The sequence below is a fragment of the Microchirus variegatus genome (assembly GCF_963457635.1).
Source record: "Microchirus variegatus genome assembly, chromosome: 4".
Classification (NCBI taxonomy): domain Eukaryota; kingdom Metazoa; phylum Chordata; class Actinopteri; order Pleuronectiformes; family Soleidae; genus Microchirus; species Microchirus variegatus.
In genome coordinates, this window is record NC_139805.1 from 7626443 (window position 1) to 7647027 (window position 20585).

At 41.7% G+C, this 20585-nt stretch overlaps 1 protein-coding gene across 1 annotated transcript in view; it reads left to right on the forward strand.

The window, feature by feature from the left end:
* The window catches only part of cachd1 (cache domain containing 1), a gene marked incomplete at both ends in the record, with an annotated part of 85339 nt that overhangs the window by 45718 nt on the left and 19036 nt on the right, over positions 1-20585 (forward strand). Inside the window, 7 exons of the mRNA XM_083888061.1 lie at positions 2656-2762; positions 8541-8667; positions 11337-11481; positions 11568-11784; positions 11883-12032; positions 14859-15140; positions 16257-16406. Of these exons, the coding sequence (XP_083744187.1) occupies positions 2656-2762; positions 8541-8667; positions 11337-11481; positions 11568-11784; positions 11883-12032; positions 14859-15140; positions 16257-16406 (1178 nt within the window). The remainder of the gene's footprint in view (positions 1-2655; positions 2763-8540; positions 8668-11336; positions 11482-11567; positions 11785-11882; positions 12033-14858; positions 15141-16256; positions 16407-20585) is intronic.

Genomic DNA, 20585 nt, shown 5'->3' on the forward strand with positions numbered 1-20585 from the left:
TAAAATGGATATTATAAAATCGTAAATGTCTAATCCCGAACATGGCTGGTGCTTTGCTCTCTGCTACAAGACACACAGGCCTTTTCTGACTCTGACTCTAATAGAAGATTTATGATAGCGGAATTGGAAAAACCTTTTTTTGTGTGCCGCCCTGTATATATTTTATTGAATTCTGGTAGAAGTAACAGCTTAAAAAGCATCAATACATTTAAATATTTCTTAAAGCCACACCCGCAGTCTGTCACTGGCGCACTCAATATTCACTTTATTTTCAGGATCGTTTCTAATTACCGCTCGGAGAAACGCTCCCCTCCTGGGTAATATAATAATCAAGCAAGCCCCCTCGCACAATACATCATTAATATGCATATTCAACAGGAGAATTATTTAAAGCACACTGTCTTATTTTATTATTTGTAACATCCATGAATAAGGAATTTAGTTAGTACAATTAATAGAAGTAATAGAAACTCTTAATGTGTTTTAATGGTTTGGATTCCTGTCAGTTCTTCTGTCCAGTGAGGCCAACCTCGTCGCAAGTCAGATTTTTCTACCCTCATTAAGATTTCTGCTCAGACTGGAAGAAGGCCCTCCTCCCTCCCCGTGTCTCTCCCCCCTCCTCCCTCCCCTCGTTCTCATATGTTTTTTTGATGTGGAATTCAAAGTGCCTGCAAATGTATTTTTTATCTGGCACACATTTTGCCAAGCACCCTGCCCGTTCCGTCTATGCAAAGTGGGTTGAAGGAGAATAGTAATGACTTTGGCCTTATGGGACTCCAAATGAGTGAAGTTCAAACACAGCCTGTACATCACAGCTCCTGTCAATCAAAACCGTGCCAGAGCGAGGTCTGCAAGCGCGCACAGTGCCAAAGACTGTGTGTGTGTGTGTAGTGTTGCAGTGGGGGTCTAGTTGGGAGGAATGGAAGGATCAAAGCAGCCAGGCTTGGTGCAGTGCAGAACAGGCTGCATCCTCTGCATACTTCATCTTAAATCCCAAAGATAAACGCTGTGGAGAATGTGCTTCACCATCGGCAGTGACACACATTAAAATAACACCGCTTTTTTGGCATATATTTGACACTTAGAAAAGAAATCACGTGTGTTGCGTATACTCAACATCGTATGCCTGAGATACTGATAACGCGGCCCTTCATCGTAATCTTATACATGGAAAAAAACCCAAAGCGATATATTATTACCCATAATCCTCAATAGGACACGGATATTATGTTACCAAACCACAGTGTGATTGCAGTGTGAGTCCGTTTTAGCTAAAAAATCATTTATATAGTGTTAAATCACAAATGACAAGGTAACATTAGGCAGCTTTACAACATGTAGGCAATGCTGTTTAACATTGTAATGTTAGACCGCCACCATATACGGAGAAATGTATTTTTTAAAGGATATTTCCGGAGAAAATTACGGCTGTCAGGTTTGAACATTAATCTTAAGTTAACTGTTCACGTTTCTCCACTTTTATATGATACAGTTACTTCCTGTGTCATGAATGATGCCTTTCAAAAACTGCTGCTACGAGCTTCTTGTCCCTTATGTTAAAGGTTTCCTTCTGTTACCACAATTTCAAATAGTGTTGATTTATTTGTGGGAATATTTTCTTCGTTTCTTTGCTCCATGTGACAAAGAAATCCTTAAAACGAGACATTTGAAAACATCATCATTTCCAGGTTTGAAAAACACTTTTTCACATTTTCTGAAATGTTATGGACCAAGGGGTTAATAAAAACAGTATCATTATTTTATCTGAAATTTCTGCCAAATAAAATAATTAAATCAACCTGTTACACATTGAACCTGGAAGGATATCACTTAAGATCTTAACGTCCAATGTTTTTAGCCGTGCTTCAAAAAAAGCAAAGAGAAGATTTTGATGCAGTCGGTGGACTTTTGCCATCTCTGAGTGCTTTCGGCACGGAACAACTAAAGCTGGAATAATAATCTTAAATCCAAGATTGCCAACTTCACTAATAATCACCATACCCAAGGCAAACAATGACTCATCAGCAATCAGTTGTTCTGCTCCAAATCGGTTGTTGTCAGTGTAAAGTTTTAGTCGAAAAATGACGCTGGCAGAATGAGGGAGGGAAAGATTTACAGAGACTGACAACAAACACAAGCTGGAGCTCAGTGACAGATGATTTCAATCAGTGAATGAACGCAGGCAGCTTTTACTGCAATCACACTCGCATGTATTCAGGGAAAAGGGCAGAATTCAGGCAACTCTCCATGGAAAATGTTATTCACCAGCCATAAGTTTGACTTTAATATGAGTCTGGGCAGCAGATGATATAGTCAGCGATGCAGCGTTTCAGCTGAAACTAGCACGGTCTATTAGTCTCAGGAAACATTTCATCTAATTGGATTAACTTGATTTCTTCACGATTTGCGTAAATCACGCAGGTCTCTCTGCCAAAAGCTTGTTTTTCTTTCAGTTTTAAAACATGAGCATTAGGCATGAGGTCATAGGTATGCACAAACACGTGTGTCTTTGGTTTTATAGGAAATAAAGATGTGGAGCAGTAAATCTGTTGAGAAAGACCAGAGCTGCTTCCACCAACAAATGAGTCGGACATCGTGTGACTAAGCCAAACGTTGTCTGTTTGTGTGTGTGTGTGTGTGTGTGTGTGTGTTCAGGTTTGACGGGAACTTCAACACCAACGTCTCCAAGACCATCTGCTGCGATCGACTTTCGCCCACCGTCAACAGCCGAGCTTTCAACCCCGGACGAGACCTCAACTCAGGTTTGTGACCCACACGCAACACATTGAAATGGAATCATCCCACAGAAGAAACAGATTTTTTTTTTCTGCGATTTTATCACCATGACAACCAGCCATTAATGATAGATCAGTTCCATCCTTCTTTAATGTTAAAAAGGAAAAGAAAGACCTTGATCTAAGGTTGAAATAATGAGCTGCAACACATTCAGAGAGTTGTTTTTTTTCCTTGCCTCCCCTGTGCTCTGTCACTCTCGCTGTCTCTTCTTTCCCCTCCTGTATTTTCACCTTTTGAATTTAAAGTTTTTTTTATAGCGCGAGTTCAATCGCTTCATGGTTCCACTTTGAACTCATGTCTGCAGTTGTGTTCAGGTATTATATTTATTTTATTACTGACATATAGGCCCGTGTCACGTCTTTGTTACCCCCCTCACTACTATACTCCCGGTAGAAATCACGTCAGTCACAGAGATAACCTCAAGCTTTCTTGTAAGAAAACACCTAAGTGAGAGCAGGAGAGAGCGGTTTGATGTTTGACATTTATTGAGGCTCCAGGTTGCATTAGCCACTCCAGCATGTTCCCCCTGTAAAAACCCCATGTGTCTGCACTGCATATGATGGTATGCATTTAATTAAGAGGAAAATGGAACAAAACGACTGAAAACTAGTCAAAGGCCAACTTCCCCCTGCTGGTTTGCAGTACAAATATCAAACTATACCATGATCAGACGTGTATTTAGTAGAATATCCAAACCCTTTCTTAACAGTTTGAGTCCAGCACACTTGTTTCTGGGAAATATTTGTCTGTGTTGTGAAAGGAATTCAATATTTGAATGATTTTTGATGATATTTAAAACGGTCAGTTTGGAAGAATGGTGATTTACTAAGCACCACATGAAGCCAAATAGAGGAAAAGCTCCAAACTCCACTATCACGTTCCCTTTTAATCACACTGCAGAGAACAGAGGTCTAACTTAAAGGGCGGTTCACCCATTTTTTTTCCCTACTTGGTCAAATGAAGAATATTGGATTTTACCTGTTTTTTTCGAATGTTTTACTCATAAAACTTGACAGAAACAGCGTAGGGCTTTTATTTTCTTTGAAGGGAGTGACTTTGACTTCGTCAATTTTATTTATTTTTTTCAATCCCAACTTCCTCTGTTGTGGTGGGAGTGACACATGTATCTCTGATCCACTGACTGAGGATAGAATAACACATTTATCTATTTATCTGGAAATAAGTGAAAAAAAAAACCTGAATATTTATTTGATGAAGAGTTTGAGTGCTCCAGTTTAATGAACAGACTGTATTTATGCTTAATCTAAACTTATTCTGACTGTTTGATATCCAGTTATTCTGCCTACTTTAAACTAGACATTACTTTTGCCACTATTAGGCATGTGTTTGCATTCAGTGTATAAGCTGCTTCATCTGAACTGCAGCTAAATCATTTGAATGGTGAACATTGTCACTGCTCCCCCCTCACCATTTCTGTTCTTTATGGGAAACCTCCAACTACTACAATTTGTTGCTCCTCTGTCGTTCCTGTCGCGGCCCCCGTACACCTCCAGCTTTTTTCCCCCCAAATGTCACGACCAGGCCGTCTCTCTGCAGAACCGTTCATAATGACTGCCATTCATGGGAGACGTCACCGTCGGTGGGGTTTTTATTTTCCTTTTGCGAGCCACAGTCACAGTGAGTTCAAGTTACCCCCCTTTCGTCTGCCACTCTGCTCTCCCTACCTCTCACACTCAGCCCTGCTTGACCCCCGTGCTCCCGCTGCATTCATTCTCTCTCCATTTGTCTCAGCCCAGTCTAAACAAGCAGCCGCGGAAACAGAGGGAGGGAGCGGGTGAAAGAGCGAGGGATAATTGAGAGGGAGAGAGTGACGAATGAAGGGGAAGGGGAAGGGTGAGAGCTGATTAAATTGGAGTAATTGTATCAAGACCGCATTGTGTTCTCTCCATCTCCTCGCCTCTCATCTTCCATTTTTTGTTGCCGTTTTTAAGAGGAAGGAGAAGAAAGACGAGAAGATAGTGGATGTGGCCGGGGCATCAAAAGTGATACCAGCAGATGGGAGGAAAAAGACAGGCCACTGAGAGATGGCTGGGATGGAGTGTTGCCTGATTAGAGCACTCATTGAATCCATCTTCTCTTCTCCCTCCATTTTTTTTCCACTCTTACAATCTTATTTCACTCATCACATGAATCCCTGAATAGTTCCTGACGGATGCGTCGCTTCAGCAGCTGAACTAAATAAGCACACATGTAAACACAGTCATCATCATTTAGGTATTTTTATATCTTCTCCCACTCTTACTACTTGATTACTTACTACCTGGTTCTCTGAAAACCACATGAGAGTGAACACATGCAGATGCTCACTGTACAGCTTGAAGTAATTAAGTAAGTGCTGCGTAGTCTCCCCACAGTTTGAATTCAAGCTCCTTTAATAATGCACACGTTTCTCCTTAAACATGTCCTGATATGTAGAGTGATTTAGCGTTAGTTTTACGACAGTGTCCTGGAAGATAGAAAGGACCTGTGCCATTTGCAGATAAAATTCAACTTTGTAAATATCTTACAGTGAAACACACAAGCCTATATATCAACGGAGTCAAACTCATTTTAGTTTATTTCCTCTGAAGTGGGCCAGACCAGTAAAATAAAGCTAGAAAAAACAAGAACAACACTTTAATAAAGTAAAGTGTTTTTTTCTGTTTTTTTTTTACAAAACCTCACTTTTTTTTTAAGAAGAATAAGTGCAATTTCAACAATATTATGCTTAAATTGACCATTTACACATGGTGCATCACAACCTACAGATCACTAGATGGATCTATAAAGGCTCACACATTTAGTCACAGGTATCTGGAAGTGAACACTATATTATTGCGTATTACAATTAGATTCTAATAGTAATGTGAAACAACATTTTGACTTCATACTAAACATAGGTTTAATCAGTTATTGCATAACATTTGTAACAAAGTGAACACCTGACCTTACATGTGGCACCGTTGTCATGACCATTTCAGGTATTAAGTTTTCCTATAAAATATCTGTGAAGAGACTATTCCTATTACTAAACTCTGTGTTCCAAGCAGAACAGCAAATATTATAACCTAACTACAGTTGGAGCTGTAGTAAACAACAACTCTTAAATGGTAAACGGTCTGTCTTTATATAGCACTTTTCTAGTCTTAATGATCTGCGTGGAGTACATTTTCTATCGCACGTTTTTCATAACCATTCACACGCTGCCGGCACAGCCGTCAGGAGCATCGTAAGTTTGAGAGTTTTGCCCAAGGACACGTCGGCCTGGAATCTAATCCACAGCCTTCCAGTTGAAAGACGACTCGCTCTACCACTGAGCTCCCGTAGAACTGAACATTGAATATAAAGTGGGACGAGGAGAGGATTCAAAGTGTACGGCGTAGTTGAGCTACAAGCGTAGCGCCGTCTTCTTATGTTTCCTTATTATTCTTATCGCTCTGTACGAGCGTGCATTACTGAAAGTGCTGCATATAGCGTGTTTATGAATGGAAGTAGATGGAGACGTATCAGGTCGGTCATTTCACGGTTTGGAGCAAAAAGCCTTCAGAAATGTGACGCCTGTTTCTGGGCCTGTCCATCTGTTTCTGGGAAGATCTAAACAGTGGTGGCAGAGTGGAGCAGCGCTGCTTGACAGATGTTTACAGAGTCCTTCTTCTATTGTCAACACAACTGAGTGGTTCCTGTTTATATCGGCCTCAGAGATGGATGGACTGACCGGGGTAGGGATAATCTATAATTATAGGAGCGTAGTATTCAAGAACCTGCCATCTCAATTTTCTTTTTCACCAAATACATGCAGGAAGAGGTGCTTTTGGATGCTGTTCTTTAAGTTATTGTTATTGAACAGTTGGCCTAGATTTTGTTCCGTTCTTTTATTCTTCTTTGTGCCGACTGGCTGCTATTGTTTCTGTGTTCAAGCTGCGGGTAGAAACTGGCAAATGTGCAGAGAGCCCACACCAGCTTGAGTCTGAAGGTGCACAGTATTAGTATTATTTTAACTCCCAATGGCATAATCTGACTTTGAGAAATTAGATTTAGTGTCAGAAAATGTGGTATTATTATGGCGGAATATCACAATAATTTGTCATGTAAGTGTCATGTGATCATAAGCCAAAAACAACAGTTCAGGTTTGTTTCTGGTGGAGATTATCTGCAGACCGAGACCTAATTAACAATACATTATATTTGACTTTTACGCCAGATCATTAAATTACACATCTGAATAATATCAGGTTGTCAGTTGTTGCAGCAGAACAGAAAACTAATGAGCATATAGAGGTGATTCATTTTGGATAAACTGGAACCTTTAAATGATTTAAGTAATGACATGAAACAGACTTGTATTACAGGAATATTATTACAATTATAATTATTAACATTGGTATATTGTGTGATGACTTGGATTTTCCATCGCCCGTGTGCATTCCTGTGTTTTAAAAACATTATTTTAACAGCTGCGTCATTGTTTGTTTTAATGAAGCTTACAGTGTCGATTTTCAACCCGGTTGAAGAGCCAGAGTTTCTATTTGTGTGTCCCCAGCGCTGCTGCTGCTGCTGCTGCCGCCCCTCGTCCCCTCGCCCCTCGTCCCTCGTCCCCTCGCCCCCCGAATCTCTTTGTGAAAGGCCGTTTTGTGTTGCAGCGAGCGGAAAGGAAGTTGCCGGCTTTGTGATGAGATCTCTGCAAAGATATTGTTTACTCTGTGACCCAGTAAAAAAAACAAAAAAAAAACTGCCTGTTAGTTCTGAGCAAATACTTGAGCTCCGTGTCTCAGCAGCAGAGAGTTGGTGTGAGAAGGCTGTTGTTTCAGCCTTCCTGCAGTTACTGCTGAAACACACAGACCCAAAACCTGGTACACAAACAAAAGAAATGTGTACTTAGCAGTTGTTGAAAAGTTCGGAAACTCATTTTTTTTCACCGGTCGTGATTTTTTGGGAATTGCGATGGAAGAGAGGAATGCACTCACTCTCTGTCTCAGTCTTGTGTGAGGCGTGAAAAGTGCAGCAGCTCACAAACAGGATTCAGGTTTTTTAATTCAGCACAAAAACATCTCTGCACTGTGACTGCAATCAAACTGACAACAAATGAAACAGTGAATGGTGAATGAAGGATTTCTTACACTTTTGAACGCTCCCCCCTTTTTTCTAAATTCTCACATGTTCCTGAGAATCACAGCGTAGCATGAAAAAAAAAAGGAAAAAAAAAAGACGCCTACAGTCTGTACTTACATTCAACACACTCCTGGTGTTTAAACCTAACATACCCGACATTATGTCCAATACCTCTAGCGACCACATCAGTCATTTCTGTCATCTCAGAATGTGAAGTATACTTTTCTTTTCTTCAAAATAAATAGTGTAATATATATATGTTGTGTTTTCCAAAGTCAGGTTTATTTGTGAAGTCGAAAACAGAAAGAAAAGCAGTTCCTCAGACATGAGGTTCTGCTTCACGAGGACCAGGTTTTGGTCTCCATGAGGACTGCTGGTCCTGACACGGTCACTGTTTATACCAGGCCCTAAACGGGTAACAAATACAAGTACACACACACACACACACACACACACACACACACACAGCTGAATTTTAAAGGTTTCTCTGCCAGGGAAAGTTTGTGGCAATGAAACCTCCAACAACTCCTCAGTCACTCATCTGTTTCCTCTCCTTTTCTTCTGCCTCTTCCTTCCCCCCCTTTTACCTCATTCATTCACGATTGTCATCTAATTTTCCTGTTTTCCTCCTGCAGTGTTGGCTGACAACCTGAAGTCCAACCCTGGGATTAAATGGCAGTACTTCAGCTCAGAGGAGGGCATCTTCACAGTCTTCCCTGCTCACAAGTTCCAATGCAAAGGAAGCTACGAGCACCGCAGCAGGTACCCGACCACCTCTCCTTTAGTTCTTATTATTTCCTTAGCTGTTTGATTGGGTAACGATCTGTAAACAGGCATTATGAACCTGCCTCGTCTTCACCCTCTTCCCTCCTCCTCCTCCTCTGTCAGTTGCTGTGGGGTGGCCCAGAGGGCATGATGATGGCGTGCTGCCATCGCACACCCTGACACACACACACACACTGCCCCTGGCAGGAATGTGGCCCTGTACCACTAAAGCCCACTGGAATTTCACACTTCCAGTCTTGTTGTGTTTTTTTTTGCAGCAACGGCTTAAAGATGTCTCTTTCTCTCTTGTCTTTAATTTCACTATCTTTGTCTCTCCGTTGCTCCCGAGTGCATTTAGCGCTGGCTCTCGCCTTTTACTTTTTTTTAATCATGTCCACTGGGAATTCTTCTTCTTTTCTTTTTTTTACCCCTCACTGTTGGAGTGAGTGAGCTGGCACACGGCCATGATAGAAATTACACTGCCTGGCTTGCGTCAAGTGTGAATGAGGCTTTGTGAGTACATCACTGGCCTTCTGCACCCTGTGTTAGTGTCTCCTTGTCCAGCAGACCACACACACACACACACACACACATACACACACACACACACACACACACAAACACACACACACACAGACACACACACACACACACACACACACACACACACACACACACACACACACACACACACACACACACACACACAGGCACACACACGCGCACACGCACACACACACACATACACGCACACAAGCTCACTTCCATTCATTCTGACAGCCCTAAACTCAACCAGCTCCTCAGAAATGAGGTTCATTAGGACCAGGTTTTGGTCTCCATGAGGTCCTACACCCTAATAATAGGGTAATATGCCATATGTACATACAGTGACAAACAACAACCTTTAAAAATAGGGGAAAAAAGGAATAATATCGTAGTATCTCATCGCTATTTTTGCATTTTGATTGTCTCAGTAACTTTATATAATATTGCTGCCCGAATAACATGTTAACATGTATTTTAGAAGTCTGGTTTAGTCAGACTAACACAACAATTAGATTTTTCTCTAAATAAATATACTGACTGACATGGTCTGCTTTATGTTATTCAGTTGTGCTGTTAACTTTTGTCACAAAGTTTCAGAAAAAGAACGTAAATTCATTCTTGAGCACAACTTCTTTATTAGTTTATTTGCACAAATTAAAAACACTGTACCCATAAGTATGTTGTGCGTCACCTTAAATCAAAATCATTCTGTTTTCACAGCCCAACGACATGTTGTTTATATGAACTTCAGGCAAGTTTTCATCGTGTGCCACGACATTGAAGTTCATCATTCTAGTCGGTGCTTGTTTCAAAGATGAACGGACTAGAATTTAGTGGTCAGATGTCACAGTTCACGGTCACTGTGACTGAGGAATGCTAGAAAACTGGCTCAGTGATGAAATGATTTGTCGCTCACTGGTCAAAGCTCACAGTCGCCTGATTTGACATGGGTTTTGTCCACAGCTCAAAAAATTCACATGCTTGGTAATTATGACAAGATTTCACATAACCAGAATAAAGTTATGAAGATATGACACTTGTTTGCAGTGAGCTCACAGCTTCAAGGCTGCATTAACCCTTTTGTTTACCAATTATCCTTAGCTTTTCAATCACAACTGCACGTTCACAATGCTTCTCCAGCTTTATATTGTGTAATGCAGGGTTCCCGAAATTCATAAATCTAAAAACGAGTAGTATTAAAATGTGTTAAATCCCTCTTTCAAAGGAATTAACACATAGGAAGTAGGCTTTTATGATGATATTTTGTAAGTGAAAATTATTGGTAACAGTTATTTAATGAAATTCGTCTTGCAGTAACATATATCATAGATTAGGACAGCGGAACCAATAAAACAGTTTTAGGCCCAGGACGTTACGATGGCAACACCAGGAATTAGATATTCTAACTTTTGCACTGGACAAAAAGTCATTTTTTATGTTGAAATAAAGATTTGGGCTAAGTTGTCCCTAACTAATGTGTGTTGGGCAGCTTTGTTGTTTTTGTTTATTGTAAAGTTGGTCTTAAAGGTACAATATGTAGTATTTATGGGTTTATATAACCCAAAATCCACTTTTTTATACATATCATGTGCTCCTGCATTGTCTAGTCGCTGTATAATAGTTTTTGTTTCATTTTCGTAGTGTTTCAAAAAGTCATGTAAAATAACATGACCGCGGACCGGGGTTGCATAGCCACTGTTAGCAGCGAGACGCCATGTTTCTACCGGAGCCTGTAAGGACAAACGCGAGAGAACAAATCAAGCGTCTCTTTACTTGTAGCGGAAGTCCCGCCTCCTCTCTCTCCGCTTCGTCTGCTACGGCCGCGGTAGCTCGCCCTCTCCCTCGCCTCACGAACCTCATCTGCTGACACGGAGAAAGACGACGAGGACAACATTTGACCAGCTGCGGATACCGTAGCGCTCAGGGAAGGGAGGGGGTGAGCAGAGCAGCAGGTCTTTGTTGTAAATTTCAGCCTCTCCTCTAGATGGCACTATAAACTACTTATTTCCCCTTTAAATTTCACTCCAAGTGGCATTTAAGCTGAAGTAACCCTGTATTGTTATATGTATGTATCATGGATGTGTTTATCTGATGTGGCCATGTGTGTGTGTTCCCTGCAGGCCCGTGTATGTGTCTGCAGTGCGACCCCAGTCTAAACACATCGTGGTGATGGTCGACCACGGAGCGTCCATAACTGACACGCAGCTTCAGATCGCCAGAGACTCGGCCCTTGTCATCCTTAACGCCGTAGACGAGCACGACAAGGTTGGTGCGAGGGAATCAGATTATCTGTAGTTTGCAGCTAACTTTTACTGACGTCGCTGTTAACCACTGATATCCCACCTCTCCAGATCTCCATCCTGTCGGTGGCAGAGACGGTTCGCTCCTGTTCCCTGGACCAGTGCTATAAGAGTCTGCTGTCACCAGCCACCAGTGAGACCAAGAGGAAGATGAGCACCTTCATCTCCAACATCAAGGCTTCAGATGGAGCCACGCACCACGCAGCGGGTTTCCAGAAGGCCTTCCAGCTGCTCCGAAACACCACGAGCCTCAGCAAACACAGCACCAGTAAGAACCTGTGCGGTAAAAAACATTCCTTTGAACGGCAGATTTTCTGACCAGGAACTAAATATGTATGTGTTGTGCATGTTCCTGTTCTTTATCAGCAACAGACATGGTGATCATCTACCTGTCATCCGGCGTCACGTCTCGAGATTCATCGGAGCAGGAGAAGAGGGCGACGCTCAGCGTGGTCAGAGAGGAGAATCGACACCTGAACAACTCCGTCATGATCCTCACCTACGCGCTCATGAACGGTATGTGTGTCCTGTTCAAATCACAAAACACTATCAGGGTGATTTTACACAGGAGAATGAATGAAATTAAATAATGCTTAATGCAGTGGTCCACGATCAAATAAAGAGTCATTCCTGTGTTTTTTTTTAATTAATAGATTATTTAAGAGTAATTTAAAACAACCACAGTGGCCCAAAGTGCTGTACACAGTAATACAATAAAAATAATAATAAAATAAAAGACAAAATAAGGCCTTCTCTGAAATACAACCACACATATTGTTATTGCAATTTCATGATGGCATAGTATTATTATTATATAATTTTAAGCTCATATCGCTCACTCCTACTGGACTGTTGCTTTTTCCCATTTTCCCCATAATCTTATTGTGTCCTATCCAACATTGATGTTCAGTTTGAACAGAAAACTGAGGAGACCTAACATTTCGCTAATAGTTGGTTCACTATCAATTGAATTTTGTCCCATAAGCAGTTTTGCTGATTTAATTTCTCTCTCTGCAAATGTCTCCTCTCTGGTTCTCCTGGGAGCTGCTTCTATTTACTCGACATCCTTTCTCTTGGGTACAATGTGCTTAAGAGAAAACTGAAGCTTAGAGAGGTGCTCAGAAACCTCAAAGGCTTTTTGTTGTCATCATCTGTGTGTGTGTGTGTGTATTTGTTTGTTTGTTTGTTTGGCGTGTGGTGCACATGCTTCCTCTCCCTCCTTTTATTGTATCCTTGTCAGTGCATCTGATTCCCACCTTGCAACACACACACACACCCACACACACACACCTCTGCCGTGCATGCATTAGTCGACCATCAATACAAATCATTTTTGCATGGGAGAATGGAAATGAGGGACATCTAAGAGAGGAGAGAGTGAGACTTCAAAGGGCGTACCTCTCACTGTGTGCGACTGACAGAGGCCTTGGCTGTTTAAAGAGCTCTGTGATGAAAAGGCTGCTGAAATCTCTCATCCTCTGAGTTTATTAGAATTGCATATATCCCAAAAAAACAAAAACATTTGTGCTGCTCACACAGCTGAAAGGCCCACACTGTGTCTGTCTTCTTCCCTGCTTATACCCTGCCAAATGTGAAGTGTGTGTGTTATGTATATTAATAAAAAAAATACTCCATTATTCATCAAAAAACTAAAATTCAGCCTTGTCAACTGTAGTCATTTTTCCCACTAGATTCTGTTAATATAATGCAGTCATTCAATTTTCCGAAACAACACGCATACTATTCAGAATTTACTAATCATGAAAAACAGATCAAAAGCAGCCAAGGCTCACGATTTAAAAACTGAAATGATCTCTTGTCTGGATAAAATAACTCCAAATAACTCCAAATGTTTCACCGCGATTTGGGATTGAAAACCAGAAGTCCACGAAAAGTTCTATTCTTGGCTCCACAGTGCAGCACAGAGTTCTACACAAACTTCCAGCCTCAGATGATTTATCTGTCCAGTAGATGCATGTTATATATGACGGCAATGTGCCTGCTAGAGCCTGCAAATGATCACTTTTACCAATGCAAACGGCTGTTAGCTCACAGTAGCCTCTGTGGCTGATGTCATTTCCTGTCCCTTAAGTTTTGTTTTACTTTTTTTTTTAAGGTGGACCTAAACAGAGTGTTTTGAACAGGGCTGTTTTGGCAGGGTGATTGAACTGTGGTGCTTCATTCTTATGGTATTTTGACCAAAGCATGTCACAGACATATCAGCGACCTTGAGTGTCTTAAAAGGTGCCTTCAAATATAATGCATTATTATTATTATTATTATTATTATTATTATTAGTTATAATATTATAGACATGTTCATTAGGACACCAGGGAACTAGTTTAACTTGGAGAAATAGGGTATAATATGGGACGTTTGTTTCACACAAACATTATCTTGTATGCACAAGTTATTTTTAATCACATTAGGGGGCTCTGCAGTAGCAGATTTCTGAGCACACATTTAATATATTATGAATATTATAATGATAGATGATGCCTGCAATGACTTGACACTGACTCAACATTCAGAATGCCAGGACCATCACATTGAAAGAAAGTGGGAAAGGCCATTTACCAAGAAATCAATTGTGAACCAAACATTGTGCTGTCAGCAAATCACTCCTCTGTGTTTGTTTGACATTGCCACCCAAGATGACACGGACCGTCACCCGCCCAGCGTGATCATCAGCAGAGCAGAGCCTTGGCATTAAAGCAGGGATTCTGCTTTAATCCAGTGAATGATTGGTTCCTGGCAGACATTCTATGTCCCTATCCTCCTTAATAGGTTGTGGGATGCCAAATGTTCCAGGTGACAGCTGCAAGGTCCAACCGTAGCCGTCCGCTCTCCCTCGAATGACCTTATGGAGCTCGGAAAAGATAAAGTCTGAAGTGTGTGCATTAGCTCCTCAACTACACGGAGGATTAATTTGTGATTTCTGAGCGACAGATGCAGGGAGATAAATAATGACACAGGCTCACAGGTTACGGCCTGCTCGTAAGAAATATCTCTGCTGCCGATGCCAAATCAATGTGAGGAATCAACATAGCGATGTGTGACCATGTGTGTTCGTACAGGCCTCTGGCTGCTTGGAGCATGTGAACGGCATGAGGTCAATTGTTCCTTGAAATACAACTCCGATGAATTCATCCCATTCGGCAGCAGGAATGTGATTTCTTGTTCGCCAGCTCCTTTAGAAAGAGTTTTTTTTTTTTACACCTTTAGAGGAAAGAAAACTGTTGGTTGCCTTCTCTGAAAGGAATTTGAGTCATGTTCTCTTTACTGAATAGCTGTTTACTGGTTTTTCCCTCACATTTTGCTCTCAACTCACTCTCTCCTCAGAGGGAGTGACTGGCCTGAAGGAGTTGGCGTTCCTGAGGGACCTGGCAGAGCAGAATTCTGTCAAGTATGGCGTCGACAGAGCAGGAGGCCGCGACCGCTCCTCCATGACTTCAGCGTCCGGTTCAGGAGCTTCTTTGATTCCCGTGGTGAAGGGAAGCATGATGGTCCTGAACCAACTGAGCAACTTGGAGACAACAGTTGGTCGCTTCTACATCAACCTTCCCAACCGCATGATCGACCTGGTCCGCTTCAGTCTGCCCTACACTGATCCGATGGGAGACGGTGAGTAGTCTGGACCCACTTCTTTATGACTCTGTGTGTATGTTCACAATTGAGGTTAGCTCAGTTGTTTTCATTTTGAAGTTGGCAACACGATGTAACTTGTGGTGAACGTGCAGTGGCTGTACCGAAACATGCCGAAGTCAAAGCATCATGTTTGACTTCTAACGGGCCGATCACATGGATTGTGTTTTGCGGGCACAAACAAACACGAATGAGAGCAACATCGTGCATCCGCTGTGACGCCTGTTTTTCTGGCCGCATCCATATCGCACCGACATGAAAGCATCTCAGCATTTTGGGAATGCAGTGAGTGCTTTCAGCGTGTCTTTTGATGCTTGGGGCAAAGTCAAACTGGTCTTTGTTGAAGTTTTTAAGCTCTGTCGACCAGATGAAACTCCTAAATCACAAAACGCTTTTTTTTTTCTTAGGGTGATACCAATTCATTCAGTGCGTTTACACGCGTCTTAAAAGTCCAATATAAGTTGAGCTAAGACAATAATTTGGTTTCCTAAATGTCATGTTAACATGTTAGTCAGACTAAAATCGAGCTGTTACCAATAGACCCGAATAATGTGATTCATAGTCCGATTACTCCAACTACAGCACGAGCCATCTCACTGCCCAACTCACAGTTTGCTATTTGTTTTTTTTCTGTGAAACTTATTCAATTCGCGCAGCAACATGCTAGCTTATAGAGAGATACAGCACCACCTGCGGAGGGCGGAGTCAAACATACACAGCATATATACTCGGCAAGTTGTCCAGTTGCCTGCCTTAGTCAGACTATGGCCTTAGCTTGATTAAACTGTGCATGTCTGAGGTTTTTTATTTTGGTCGCTTAGTAACAACAGGTGAAGGTGCAATCCCGTTACCGCCTCGGTTAGAAACAGCTCTGGCTTCCTCCACGCGTTTTTTCAAGCATTTGTAGACTCTGCATGTGAACGACTCCTAAGTCTTTTTATGTTTGTCAATATTTTTGACTGTTCAGGGCCTAATTCTTGGCAATTTGAGAAGCTGACTGTGATTGAGTTGTACACGTTTCTCTCTCACCAAACTCACCAAAGGTTTTGTTTTTGTTACACTGTTGTATCAACTCTCCTCCTGTTCTTTTTCCAGGTTTTATTATGACTGTAAGTCGGCCGTGCTACTTCGGTAACCTGCTGCTGGGCGTCGTCGGGGTGGATGTGAACCTGGCCTACATCTTGGAGGATGTCACCTACTACCAAGACTCACTGGCTTCATACACCTTCCTCATTGACAACAAAGGTCAGTCTCATCAAAGTAAACTAAGAAAACAAAGTACGAGACTGTACCTAAAAAGGTACAAATGCTTTGTCGCTCCAGTTGTACCATATCGGGGTACAAGCACTGTACCTTTAAAATTTGTACCTGCTCGTTTGTACCTCTAAAGAAACATTTCTGCAGCCATGGTGACAAAAATGTACTTGTACACACTGAGAAAGATACAGTGCTTGTACCCTGATAGTGTACAACTGGAGTCTCATACTTTGATTTCTTAGTGTGTTGTTCTCCCACAGAAGAACTAGCTGGTCCATCTGCTGGTGCCCTTTCACCAATGTGTTTTCAGCAGCATCAAATGTTTTTTTGGCGTATTATGAAATACATTCTTACAGCCTTACAGCACAGATTGCTAATCCAGTGACAAAAGTAAACTTCTTCAGGCTACTGGTCCTACTTACTCCAGCATTATCAATCTTTAGTTGTCAAAGTCTGAGAGAAACATGCTCAATGTTAGAGTGTATTTTCATGTTCTTGATTGGACTTAGTGGAATTACTCTTTATTTTGTCTTCCTCCACAGCCATTAATCTCAAATTAGACTTAATTGATGTCTTCTCCGTAGCGCTGGCACTTCTTTGGCGTTTCATTCTCAGCTGAGCCATGGCCATGTGTGTGAGTGTGTGTGCGTTGCTGCAGCGCAGGGCGGTAGAGCTCATGTCCGGGCTTGGTTTGTCTTGGCTCCAGCAGAGGGGGCTTGACCAAACTACTGGTGCCAAACAACAATCGAGTTGTGTGCTCTGTGGGCATGTGGACACGTGTTATTAATGGACACATAGTTACATTAGCTGCAAAATAAAGCTTTGGTGACGCTGTCTTCCAGTTCGGTTCCTGGGATAAAAAGTGGAGGAAATGACCTTTTGAACCTTTAAAAAAAAACTTTGAGTTTAATGCATTTACTGGCAACACAAATGCCTTTTAATGGCCCCTTTTTAATTAAAACATAAAGAGATTAATAGCCATAAGTGGACCCACAGTATCCTCCAGCTAATTTGTGATTTGCTCAGAAAATAATTCATATTTCAGCTGCAGGGTTTTTCTTCTCATGCTGCCAAAACATAGAAGGAAGTGGACAGTGTTGGAATGTCAGGAATATGAGGATTAGTGTTTGTGGAGAGGTGGCATGTTTTTCTCATTTTCACACCTTTGTTGCACAACTCATTTCTTTTAAATTAGCTCTTATTTTATGCCCGTTTTCACAGAAATGGAAATAACTTAGGAAACCAACGTGAGTGTAGATGAGTCCACTTAATATATGTAGACAACTAATATGCTACTTTGAGAAAACAATGATGTCATAATCCCACCTCTCTCTTGCTCTTGCATTAGCTGTCGCTTATCTTTGTTGTTGTCCTTTAGTTTCTCTCCTTATTCCCCCTGGCTTTCTTCATTCTCTTCAAGTTTCTTTCCGTTTACATTGTTCTGATTTGAATAAAGCTTTATTTAAAGGAAGACTTCACTGATTTGCATTTAGCTTTGTATTACTAGAATAGTCAAGAAATATTATTTTTTTTGTTACTTGCCAATGGTCTGAGCCTTAAGGCCACATTATACTTCTCCGACTGCGTAATGCGTTATCCGTCTGCGTCACCACGTAGACCACTCGAGCCTTTATACTTCAGCGTCGTGGTGACGGATAGGCGCTGCAATTTCCCGCCCGATCAGTAGGGGTCGCTGCGCAAGGTTGTTGTGCTTTTGGCTACAGTGAGCAATGGCGTCTGAGAGAGAAAGACTGTTGTTGTTGAAACAGTGGCCGTTTCTCACTTTTCTGTGTCCCGGAACGCAGTTTTAAGATAATTTGAGGCGAGAAATTGGCCATTTAGAGTCTAAACATGTGCTGTGTGTGTTAAGATATGACGTATTTATAGTTCGGCAGCGACGAAGTCGGCCAGGATCAGCTCCGCCCTCTGTGGACGGTCGCTGCTCACTGTGAGCCGGCACAGAGCAGCTTATCTCGGCCTGTCCTGAGGACCAATCGCAGCTCTTGCCGTCTCCGTTGTCCCTTGACGGAGTGACGGACACTTAAAAAATATTTTGTGCAGTCGGAGTTGACGCAGAGGCTCTACAACAGGTTCTGCGTCGACGCAGAGGACTCTGCGTAGCCTACGCAGAGCACTTTACGCAGGAGTATAAATTGGGCTTTAGTCCAAGGCTTGAAACTGCAACACTAATTCTGCACTTTTTAGTCCCACCTGTAGGGGGACGGGGGGCCTCATTCCCAGAATGTAAACAGTGTCCGCCATCTTTGCTAACGGGACCAAGTGTCACTGGTGGGCATGTAAAAAAACACTGTATCTTAAAGTATACCCCTATACTAATAATACAAAGCTAAATGCAAATCAGTGAACCAAGAAAAAGATGTTTACATTTCGTTCCGTTTACGTGTGCAGATAGAGTTTAAAGCCTGCACTATGCTGATTAAATACAAGAAGGAGTAGGAAGTAGAGAAGGTTAAATGAAAGCTCACATTTTAAGTAGCTTAAGGAGAGGAGAGTGGAGAGCAGGTGGGAAACATTTAAAGTTGGAGGGGAAGGATTTGAGAGTGGAATGGTGTTGAAAGTACGGTGCGGGAAAGTCATAAAACAAGCAGAATAAGTGACGTACTTCACCAGATTGTGGGAATAAGTGTTCAGCAAACGGAATCGTTCACAATTATTATTTGTTATGATTGCACTGAGTGAATTTTTGCAGCTGTGCAGCAGAGTTTGGCTCCTGCTCCGCTCAATGAGTCTCTCTTATTTTTTCTCCTCTCTCCCTCTCTCAAATGTTTGTTATTAGGATCATTATGCCATCAAATTACAGCTTATTACTGCACCGTTCTTATTAGCACAGCAACTTGGTAAACATTGACAAATGACTCATTACAGTTATTAGCTGGTATTTAAATTGTCCGATGCCAATGAGAGTTTAGCTAAATATAATTAGGTAAATAAGCTGCTCACTGGAGGCTTCAGGACCTGAGGATGAAAATGGTATCAGACATAATTGTATTTATTTATTTATTTGTTTATTTACATGTGTCCTTATTGAACCGTCATGAGAGACCACAGTCTTCGACTTGTTGCCTAGGATGTCACAGCGTCACAAAGTGGTCCGATCGACTTCGAGTTCCTTTCATTTCAGTGTGAATATTAACTTGGATGGTGATTTTCATTATCTGTACCTGAATGGGACAACACTAAGGTTTCTATATAGTGTGTGTTGTATTTGTTGGTATATTTAAAAAGAACAGAGAGACTTTCCCTTTAAAGAATGTGACACACCACACCTGCTGGGACTCGCACCTTCTTTTCCCCCCCCCCCTAAGTAAATATTATGCTCTGTATTAGAACTGTGTAAATTCTCTGCTTGTTTACTCCCTTCAGTACAGATGGGCTCTTTCTTGAGTTTCTTGTAGGCTTCCAAAATGATTACTGCTGCTGTTCAGAGCTGTGTTCATGACACAAAACGACACGCTGCACCAGCAGAACGTCAAATGCTGCTGTTTGGTTAGGGGGGGGATTTTTCGATTTTTAGGTAGTAGAGTAGAGTAGAGCAACATTAAATAACGAGCAGTAGTGGTGCCGTGGCCTTGTAGCATCAACAGCTTTATAAAAACTACACCCAATTATGTGTTTTACTGACAGAGAAAATGTGAAAAGACAAAATATCTAAGAATCGTAACATTCAGTTACCCATACGCATAATTAGCTATGAGAAAATGAAGGCACAATGCACATGTATTTTTTTGACTACAGCAAGTATGGCAGGTAATCAGGGGTTAAAGCGGAACTAGACCGGAAGTTCCTATTATCGCTGTTTTTTTTGGTGTGTATCTGCGTCATTACCTTGTTTATGAAGCCTGACGGTTCGAAACAAACAGTTCAGCCATTGCTGAGAACGTTGTGTTTTATTGTAATCTTGGGGCTCAACGAGATCACTGAAAATCGCGTAATAGTTACGTAGGCAGCGGTTCTCCTGAACAACCGATCGTCCAGCTCCGGGCACTAGTCCGGGCACATCCGGTTACGTACATTGAACCGCAGAAGAAGAATAACGTCCGTTGTGGAGGTGTTTCACGAGCGACAGTGTCTTCTGACTCTGGGTCTGACTCCGGTTTAAAGTCATAAAAGGGACTGCGGTGGGGAGTCGTGACGAAGCTATTTTTA